This window comes from Chelonoidis abingdonii, chromosome 7 (assembly GCF_003597395.2).
Source record: "Chelonoidis abingdonii isolate Lonesome George chromosome 7, CheloAbing_2.0, whole genome shotgun sequence".
NCBI lineage: Eukaryota > Metazoa > Chordata > Testudines > Testudinidae > Chelonoidis > Chelonoidis abingdonii.
In genome coordinates this window covers 36,128,304-36,139,185 of record NC_133775.1, presented here as the reverse complement: position 1 = coordinate 36,139,185, position 10,882 = coordinate 36,128,304, and the positions used below count along the sequence as shown (strand labels likewise).

The following is a 10,882-nucleotide window of genomic DNA, read 5'->3' as shown; positions in this document are numbered from 1 at the left end:
ACTGTAGTATTTCACACTTCTTCACAAATCCATGAATACAGAGATGTTAAACTGTGACTGCTTAGGTTCTTAGTCATTATTTCTACTCTTTTTGCATACAGTTGGTGGGCTGGCAACAATGTTAGTTGCATATGTAGCTGTGAAACATTGCAATGGCTCAGCAGAATAGAACTGGCAAAATACAGGTAGTGACAAATAGCAATCATCGTAATTACAGATGCGAACTGGGTGCTTAGGATAGTGAGGCATTTGGTAAGTCTTTTGAAGTAGCCAAGATTTGTCATGGTGGTGAGAGGTACAAGGAGTCTGGCAGAAGATAACAGAATTAAGGCTCCTATTACCCTTCCCCTGTAGTTTTGTATCCCTTGAAGTCTTTCTGAGGTCTCATCAAAGCAAGTCATCTCAGACAGCAGACTATGATTTCCGATTTGATTAATAAGTCTCTGTGTGTGTAGATAGATGTAGCATGTGTTAAAAATTAGTGGCCGCGTCAGATTCCACAGCAAGGTTCCAGGGCACTGAAATGATTTTTCCATAATGTTGCTGCTGCTGTAAGGTTTGAGCGGCTGCAGATTCTTTCCTGTTGACGTTTCCCCCCAGCCCTGGCAAAGCTGCCGAGCAGACCGCTCTCCTGTTACCAGTCCCAACCTGCCCCCTCCCCCCGCTCCCCCTGCCGCCCAGTCCCACTGCTCCCCTGCGCTGCCCTCTCTCCAGCAGGTGCCCACGCTGCACCTCCCCACTCGCATCCAGTCCCCGACCCACCTCCGCCTGCCGGCATTTCCCGCTGGCCCCCGCCCGCGCCCCAACCAAGCCCCCCGTCCGGACTCCGGATTGGCCCGCGCGCTGCTCCAATGGCGGCGGCGAGGGAGGGGGCTGCGCGCGGGGGGCGGCGGGGCCGCGGCCGGGGGAGGGACTAGAACTTTCCGCCGCGGCCAGGCCGGACTTTCCCCCGCAGAAGCCCCAGCCAGGAGCGGCGAGTAGAGCGCAGGGAGCGGCCGCCACCCGCCGGGAACACGGACCCACCGCAGCCGCCATGACTCACTTCAACAAGGGCCCCTCGTACGGGCTCTCCGCAGAGGTCAAGAACAAGGTAGGGATCGGGACCGCGCGCCCTGGCTTCTCGCCCGCGCGGGGGCAGTGGGGCCGGGCGCCCCCCAGCGGGCGGGTTCGGCTTCCTCGCTCCCCGCGGAGCTCTTCCCGCGCGGGGCAGGATCCCTCATTGTCTCCCCGGCCCGGCCCGGCCTCGCCTCATCCCTCGCTGCGCCTGCTCTGCCCGCCTGTGGTGGGGGCCGTGATCGCCGCCCATCTCTCCCTCCGCCCGGGTAAGGCGCGGGGCAGCAGTCGCCGGCCCCCGCCAGCCGCCCAGAGCAGGGCTCCCTCCGCGGAGCCGGGTGGGGCGCGCCAGACAAAGGAGGACGAGGCTCCCTTACCGGCCAGGCAGCCAGAGGGGTGCGCCCGCCCCGGGCTCTCGGGGCGGGCAGGAGCAGGCTGCTGCGAGTGCCCCTCTGGTCTGCGCTCCGCGAGGCCGTGGCCCGCCCCGTCTCGGAGGTGAGGGGGGAGAGGGATGCTCCGGGTTACGTGGCTGGGGTCCGGCTCCTTGCTGGTGTTTGTGGCGTGTCTGAGGTGCGCTTCGGGCAGCCCCCTGCTGAGCCCTCTGCCAGCCGAGCAGTGTTTAATGTGTCATGAAGGAGCCTGGGGCTCAAGCAGTTAGGTACCCGGGCTTAAGCAATTTTGTTTACTTTCACAACTGATGCGACAAGCCCAGAGGTAGCTGGGGCCATGAACTTCTGAGCCTAGAGGTGCCCGGGCTCAATCCTGGCAAGCCCCGGCACAAGTTAAGGACTTGACAGAATGCCTGACTCTGCCTGGCCACTCAAGGCATATTCGTCTAGTCAGTAAAAGTCGTTGTTACACTGAGGATTAGGGTGTTTTCAAAGTTAATGTTTCCTCCTAGTTTCCTAGGAGCAGCAGACTTATGTGGTATGTCTGTTTGTATCAATGTGTAATATGCCAGAGCCATCTTTCTCCGCCAACATTGCGACTCATTCCTTCTACTTGGCTGCATCACTGCTAGTGTCCCCCACCACATCCATGTTTATCCCTTCATTTACTACTATATCTACCTCTCCGCCCCATCTCCCAACAGGGCCTTTCCACTCTTGCATATACTCTCCCTCCCTATCTGTCTAGTCTGCAACTTGCTGAGGGGATGAAATTTCTGATTCATCATTGTAACTTTTAGAGTTTTAACTCTCTTCATTAGATTTGCATACAAACAGACTGCATGAAAGGCGGTGGAGGAGCAGCTGGGTGGTATTTGTCTCCATGTTAATTAGCGAACCCTTTCGTCTGGGAAACGGATGAGAAATCCCCTCTCCTCCCGATAATTCCAGCCCAAAGCTCCGATACATTCCAATCATATTACATCATGGGGTACTGAGGAGAGACCAGCCAGTGGTGGGGGCGCTGTGCACAGAATGCTCATTGTCTCCTCTGCTGCTCCAGCCAAAAGGGAGTGGGTAGAAGAGACGCACAAAGGAGGACTAGGGAGGGTGAGGCTGCAGCAGCTACTGCTGCTGGGGTTTTAGTTTCCATTACTCTCCTGGGAAAATAAAGCATTTCAGGATTGCCACCATCACATTCATCTCATTGCCTGGTGCAAAAAGGCATGCTCCAGTGGCAGCTAAACCACTATAAAATATGTTCCTGTAGTAGTACAATCATGGCAGAGACACATGGTACAGATAATATTAATTCAGCAATTGCTTCTCCTTTTGATAGGGATTTTAATCTGTTTACAAAATGTGTGTGAAACTACCTCCCAAAGTACCTATGTTTTGATATTAAAACAGTTCTATCATTACTAGCATGGCTACTTCTATACATAGTTAGACCTCTGAGCAGTGTTTCACTGGTCGTCTTCTGTTGTTTTTAATTTGGGTGTTCTCTTTTCCATTATTCTGCTCTGTGAAAGATGCTTTTATTAGTATTCCATTAAATCAAATCTTAAATGATAGTATTCAGAGCTGAGTAGCTGTTTTGGCACAGGCAAAAATCTTTTCAACACAAAGTACACTACTAACACAACAACCATGTTGCTTATTCATAACTGGTTGTTTCACTTGTTTGTAAAGTACCAAATCCAGCATCAGACTTGACTTAAATTCTAATATGCTGTTTCATACTGATTTATAGTCTAGTGGAATCATTGGGTGCATGTTTATTTTACACATAAGACTAGCCCAAAAATTCATGGAGGATTTTACAAAATATCCAAAATATAATTTTCTTCCTTGATAGCTATTGACTTTATAACATAATTATGTTTAGTTACAAACCTTGGGGATGCCTATTTCAGGGAGTTTCTTTTAGATTTCTAGAGTTGTGTTTGTCTAGTAAGGTTAGGGTGAAATGTATAAGTGCAGTGGCAGTATCGTAGCTAATGAGGTTAATCCGAGGTGCGATTATTGCTAGGTGAAAACATTTGAGCATGTTAATTAGAAGAAGTAATGCCTTTCTGTCTGATTAAGGTTCTTGGCTGTTAAAAGAGAAATCATTTTACAAGTTGTGATTTATGTACATGGAGTAGTAAAGAAGCTTTGTGTTCGTTCTTCCACTTATTGTCATCAACTTCCTTAAACTAGTGGGCCATATGAATGTCAGACTGCAGTCCATAATACTAAAATAGTAAATAAAACTGTGGAACCCATTTCCATAGAGACGTAAATGTTTCACCTTGCTGAGTCCTTGTTATCTGAGTAACGAACTGGTTTCTCTGCTTTCTTCAGTGAAATTGTCTTTCCAAAAAGATTCCTTCCATATGCAACTTACGATTGATTTCTATTCTGGCTTGTGGCTTCACCCAGTAACATCTATCAACTCAACACCAACATAAAGGATTTTAGAATGGAGTTAATTTCTCCTTTTTGTAGCACTGGGCATCTGTTCTCAGAATTTTGTCCTTAATGCAGAGTTCAAACACAAGATATTATAGTGCAGCCAGACTTACAGCTTCTTTCCTAAGAGGAATCTTATGTGTGTGAAGTACAGTAGAACCTCAGAGTTATGAACATGAGAGTTACGAGCTGACCAGTCAAGCACACACCTCCTTTGGAACCAAGTATGCAATCAGGCAACAGCAGTGGCAGAGACCTTCCGCCTCTCCCCCTGGAACCAAATACAGAACCATACTATGTTAAACATAAACTACTAAACAGTAAAGAGCCACATTTTTCTTCTGCTTAGTAAAGTTTCAAAGCTGTGTTAAGTCAATGTTCAGTTGCAAACTTTTGAAAGAACAGCTATAACATTTTGTTCAGAGTTAAACATTTCACAGTTATGAATAACTTCCATTTCTGAGGGGTTCATAACTCTGAGGTTCTATTGTAGGTCTTCCCTTCATGTAAAGTTCCAGAAGACCAGGAAGAAATGGCTCCTACTAAGGTCCAGATGGTCCTTTCCTAAAACTTGTTGTGTTTTGAGAATGAGCTTTGTTTATCAGTTGTTTGATTCATCTTTTTTACTTCAGTGACCCAGTATTGTCGCACCTTTCCAGTCATGCTTTCTAAAAATATTCATGCACATGGCAAACATTGTTTTTTCTTAAATTTTGATACTAGTCTTGTTTTGATGGTTTTCTGAGCTGGGTAGAGAAGTCTCTTGATTTGGTTTTAGTATTTCATTTGGCATTGTAACAGTTTTAAAAGAGATTTGTTACTGTTCTGTTTGTAAGATTTTTTTTTTAATACAGTCTTGGTGCTCCAAAAGCATTATTTGATTGGTTTTTTTAAGTGTAATTTGGAGCTTCAGAAGCTCCATCTACTTTCTGCATTACTAAGCTCTAACTCCGTGTTTATCTGAGAGAACTTGTCTTTTCCCTTTTGTTCCTAACCTCTTAGTCATTATTAGTGAGGTGCTTTGCCTCTTTTACGGAAAATATTCCTCCCCCTATTCAAACAGATATCTTTATAATTGGTGGTAGCAGAGTTATTCAGAGGTCTTGTCTATGCAAGAAAATTGTAGGGAGTTAGTTAAATCCGTGCAACCCTCTTGTGTGGATGCTTTTGTTTCAATTTACAAGTATCTTCTCTCAAGTTAGCTTAAGTTGATTACTTACTGACTTAAGTTAAACTGCTGGAAAGTACTCTAAGCAAAATGAGTGCACATATAAGGGACTATAAATCACTTTATCAATTTAAATCTGTTTACAACTTTGTGTAGGTAAGGTCTCAGAACAAAGATTGATTCCATATTTTGTGTTTCCTTCAAAAGACTGGACAGAGTATTTCTGTGATATCAGTAATGAAGTGGGGGCCAAATAAAACTATCCTCAGTCAAGATACAGACTTTGCCTGACATTTTACTTACCCCTCAGTGTACTATTACAAATGAAATGGTTTGCAGTTGGCAGGAGTCTGTGCTTCCACCTTGTGGAAAACATAAGGTGCCAGATAGTGTAGGGGGAAAGGGAGGAATTATTTTCTTGCTGGACCAGGGTCATGTACCCATCTCTTTCATATCTCTCCTCCCCTCTCCCTCACTCCCCGTCTCAACAAAAAAGCAAGCCTATTCCCCATTGTCGGTATCCAAAAGGCATGAGATCTCTGGGTGTATGGGCATTTACTAATCTAAGTTTTTAAGATGTTTTGACAGACCCCAGCAAATGCCATTATCCAGATGCTATATCTGCTGCTCCTTTCTGCTGGGGGTTGTGGGTTTTTATACTTTTAGACTGTCTAATTTTTCCCACAACTGAGAAAGGAAGAATAGACACAAAGGGAGTGTGTTGAACTTATTGGGGGGAGTGTGTCTGTAAATTTGGCATGATATTGTATTCCCTATATCTTACTGCAGGGGTGGGCCAACTTTTTGGCCCGAGAGCTGCATCTGGGTATAGAAATTGTATGGCGGACCATGAATGCTCACAAAATTCAGGGTTGGGGTGCAGGAGGGGGTGAGGCTCTGGCTGGGGGTGCGGGCTCTGGGATGGGACTGGGGATGAGGGGTTGGGGGTGCAGGAGGGTTCTCCGGGCTGGGACCAAGGAGTTAGGAGGGGGATCGGGGCTGGGGCAGGAGGTTGGGGCACAGAAGGGGGTCAGGGTGCAGGCTCCGGGTAGTGTTTACTTCAAGCAGTTCCCAGAAGCAGTGGCATGTTCCTCTTCTGGCTTCTATGCAGAGGCGTGGCTGGGCAGCTCTGTATGCTGCCCCGTCCGCAGGTGCCACCCTGCAGCTCCCATTGGCCCTGGTTCCCAGCCAATGGGAGCTGCGGGGGCATCACTCAGGGCGGGGGCAGCACACAGAGCCTGCTGGCTGCCCCTACTTGTAGGAGCCGGAAGGGGGACATGCCGCTGCTCCCAGGAGTCATGCAGAGCCATGGCACATGCGGAGTGGGGCAAGCCCCCGACTCCACTCCCTGGCTGGAGTGCCAGAGCAGGACAAGCCTCCACCCCTGCTAGCTGGTAGGAGCTTGAGGGCCAGATTAAAATGTCTGAAGGGCCCGATATGGTCCCTGGGCCGTATTTTGCCCACCCCTGTCTTGCTGCCACTTTCCATACTTTGCTTGGCAAAAACCACCAGCTCCAGCAGGAAATTGACACAAGAATAGTCTTTCTGACCCATGTGAACGATACTAAGCTTCAGTTATCCTCTCTGCAGCTGTGACCTTGAAAGGGCAAGTGCAAGGATGCAGGAGTGTGTGTGAATTGTTTTAATTTTAAGTTAGAGATTGGTAGCTAAAAGAAGCGTGGAAATAAAATATCTTCTTCATTTTGAAAGTGTGCAGGAGTGGAACATTGCCTCTGCCTCTCTCCCAAGGAGAAAACTCGAAGGAGTTTAAGTGAAAATTTGGGCTGAATAATGCCAAGACGTTTGACTTTGTATCTCCTGCAACAACTGATAGAGAATTTTTTAGGTTGTGATGTCTTCAGTTATTGTAGGGGAAACACAAACCTTGAATTCAGTTCTTTGCCCACAAGTGACCTTTTTCTGAATATTTAAACTTGCAATTTTTATTTTTGTTACCTACTTAGGAGTTTCTTTTTGAAGCTTTAGGGTTAGTGATTTAGGAGTGGGTTAGAGTCTTGGGTGCCTCCAGCTGGACTGGTTGGTCCTCTTTCCTCTCCCCCACCTTCACCGAAACTCAAATATCATTGCTCTACTTATTTAAAAGATAAAATATATGCTTTTACATATCTTTTTCCTTCTCCTCCCACACTGCATACTTCTGCTTCCATGTTCTGTTTCAGTTGCCTTGCCTAATTTTCTTATAGCAACAGAGGATTGCACATGTGCTGCTGCACACAGTACATCTCTAGTAGCATCACCTAGAGGAGTGTAATGAAAATGAATAGCATGTAGGTTTGAGGCCTAGTCTTCACTAGTGGGGGGGATTGATCTAAGTTATGCAACTTCAGCTACTTGAGTAACATCGCTGAAGTCAACGTATTTAGATCTACTTTAGTGTCTTCACTGCGGTAAGTTGACTGACGCTCCCCTGTTGACTCCGGCTACGCTTCTCACTCCGGTGGAGTACCGAAGTCGACAGGAGAGCACTCAGTGGTTGATTTATTGTGTCTTCCCTAGACACGATAAATCAACCCCCGCTGGATCGATCGCTCCAGAGGTAAGTATAGACATGCCCTCACTGTGCTCATATTGTTGTCTCTCTGGATGAGTTGTGTGCAAAGGCATAGGAGATCTTCTGCAGAGGTGATCTAAAAATGTAGGATTTCTGCAGTCTAGTTTGTCCCTCCATTGTGTGAGGTAAATGCATATGTTAACACCTATAAAACATGCAAACGATCTTAATATCTTAATTACAATGTTAAAATTCAAACATTTTCCGTTTGAATTATAGACCAAGTCTTTTTGTTTCCTTTGTATGGAGAATAAATTAAATCTGCCATCATAGTAGAACTCTTTGTAAAAGAGATTACAAATTGAGTGCAATATTCCTTTATAAAACCCAAAGATATTTCAGAGTATGTAGTGATGTGATGTTCTTATGATCAAATAACTGGAATCAAGTCTCATTATTTTCATCTGACAGTAGCTCTTTAAATGGATAAACATTTACTAGTTACTCACAATCAAACTGATGTTTAATACTAAAAAAATTACTCCTTGTCTCAATTCTGTAGTTTGTTTCCCAAGGAACTATGAAACTCTCTGGATCCATGTGTGAAAGGAATTGAAATACTTAAACTCCAAACTTTTCGGTAATAGGACATTGCGGTGGAAATAATTCTGTGGTTGTAAAGTATCTTTGTGATTTGTTAGGTGACTTCTCTAAATCTAATATTCGTATCTATTAATCGTGTGTCTCTATTTTGTCCCTATTAGCAGTTACTCCTAAGCATTCTCTGCATTAACTGATACATAGGGATTATGGAATATTGACCAGAGCATTTTTATGCACTTTAGTGGAAGCATAGCAGAATGCAATATTTCAGTGCAGTGAAGGAGTGATGCAGAATTATAAGCATATTCTTGGAGAGAATGATTCAGCAAGAAACAAGTTACCACCACGATATCTACATTTTGTATAGTGACTCCATAGTTAAGTTTGCATTCTATTAATGGAGTTAGCTGACACTGTCCAAAGTATGTGCACTAATTGTATACATTTACATCACTAATGTTAAAAGTTCGTATATATTTTCTGACTTGACGTTAAGGTGAATTTCCATAGGTCCATGTAGCTAAACAAATGAGTTGTCAGAGTAATGTAGCTTACATAGAATATTCTAACTAGTCACTTTCACTCTTTCTATACTTAGGCTGTGTACATACTACAGCTTAGGTTGGTATAAGTTACATCACTCAGGGGTGTGAATAAGCCACCCCTCTGAGTGATGTAAGCTACACTGACCTAAGCGCTGGTATGGACAGTGCTATGTTGGTGGGAGAGCTTCTCCTTTTGACTTAATTACTCCAGCCCCCTCAAGCAGTTGTAGCCAAGTAAATGAGAGAGCTCATTTCTGTTGGCTTAGAGCAGGGGTAATAAAAGTTTTATTGGAAATTGGGGATGATTTAGAACAGTAGGTCTCAATTAGGGATATGGATGCCCATGGGAGTATCCAGAGGTCTTCCAGGGGATACCTTAACTCATCTACATATTTGCTTAGTTTTACCACAGGCTACATAAAAATCACTAGTTAAGTCAGTACAAACTAAAATTTCATACAGATGACTTGTTTATACTGGTCTATATACTGTACACTGAAATGTAAGTACAATATTTATATTCCAGTTGATTTATTTTATAATTATATGTTAAAAGTGAGAATGTAAGCAATTTTTCAGTAATAGTGCGCCGGACACCTCCCCCCGCACAGCAAGCAGGAAGCTCCCAGGAGCAGCTCCAAGACAGAGGGCAGGAGCAGCGCACAGCAGTGTGGGGAGGACAGCTGAGCTGCCCGGCAATTGATAGCCTGCTGGGCGGCTGCCACACAGGGAACTTAGGGGAGCGTGGAACTGATACGGGGGCTACCGGTCCACCCTGGTTCCAAGCCCCCACCAGCTAGCTCCAACGGGCTGCTTTTTCTGCAAGCAGTGGACAAAGCAGGTGACTGCCAAACCATGTTATAAAGGAGCATTGCGCAACTTTAAAACGAGCATGTTCTCTAATTGATCAGCAATGTAACACGTTAACCAGGATGACTTTAAGTGAGGAGTTTTTGTATTGGTCAGAATGATGGGAAGTGATATCAGTGGCCTATCCATTGTCAAGTTTTGCATAGGCAGCACAGCAAAGGAGAGTTTTTAATTGTGACGTCAACCTTTGCTCCCCTCAGTTTCTAGTTTTTACTGCCCATCAGTCAGCTTTTCCTTTGTACACCTTTGTGCTTTCTCTCATGCTGCCCCTCATGTATAGGAAATTCCTAGGGGGAGAAAATGATTCAGATACTACCTTACTCCCCTTCAAATACTTCCTTAAAACTCACTTCTGCTCACTATGCTTACAGAAATCTTCCTGCTGACTACAACTTGGCAGGTGATGAGACATGACCACTCTCTCCACTGCCTTCCTTTTTCTTAATCAACTACTACTAACTTCCCTGCTCCTGCCATGCCATTTTATTTCATCCTTCACTTTACCTCCATTAGAAAGAACCCCACATTGACAAAACATGTAACTAATGAAATCATGCCAATCTCCACCATGTTCCTTTGCATGGATATCTCTGACTCCAACCCATTGTCTTTCCTTGTCTTTTTTTAGATGTTCCAGAGAACTTATCAGATGGCCACTTTTTGCTGGCCACTGTCTAAATACAATGGGACCCCAATTCTGAATGCCTTTGGGTACTTCTATAAATGTTTAATACTAGAATGTTAATATATGAACCAGACCTACTATAAAATACTAAGCCAATTGTAGCAAAAGCTGGTTGGCATTCAGAGTTGACGACCCATATTTGTGATTACACCATGTTGTGACACCCTACTGTCTGGCCAGAGCAATGTGGCAATGTTTGTGCTGAGCCAAAGACTAATCTCATTTGAAATGAAATAAATAGGAACTTCACAGATTTGAAGAGTACAAAGAACCTTATTAGTATCACATCCTACATTAATTAATAGAATTATCAAACAATTCCTGAAATTGTTGAGGGACACTTGAGTTGGACACAGTAAAAATGGTGACTGTAAAGTTCTTAAGGTTGCCAGTATAGGACAGACGATCAGAATAAAGTTTCTAAACAGTTTGATTTTTTCCCAGAAAGCTTCAGCCAGTCATTGAATAAACCACAGTTTTGGTGTCATGCGGTTTCCTTAATTAAAAAAAAAGTCTCTTGAAGAACTGACCATTTTGAACTCCTATGGACTCTGATTAGAAATACTGAACTCCTTACTCCTTTAGGTGACCAATATGTACTTA

The 10,882-nt window shown here is 44.5% G+C and overlaps 1 protein-coding gene and 1 non-coding gene across 2 annotated transcripts in view; both read left to right on the top strand.

Moving 5' to 3' along the window:
* Positions 1-909: 909 nt before the first annotated feature.
* CNN3 (calponin 3) overlaps positions 910-10,882 on the top strand; it is a 52,873-nt gene continuing 42,900 nt past the window's right edge. Inside the window, exon 1 of the mRNA XM_032777860.2 lies at positions 910-1,090. Within this exon, the coding sequence (XP_032633751.1) occupies positions 1,034-1,090 (57 nt within the window). The 5' untranslated portion in view covers positions 910-1,033. The remainder of the gene's footprint in view (positions 1,091-10,882) is intronic.
* LOC116823382 (U4 spliceosomal RNA) lies at positions 3,414-3,550 on the top strand. Its single transcript, XR_004373407.2, has one exon. It is a non-coding gene; the product is annotated as a U4 spliceosomal RNA (small nuclear RNA).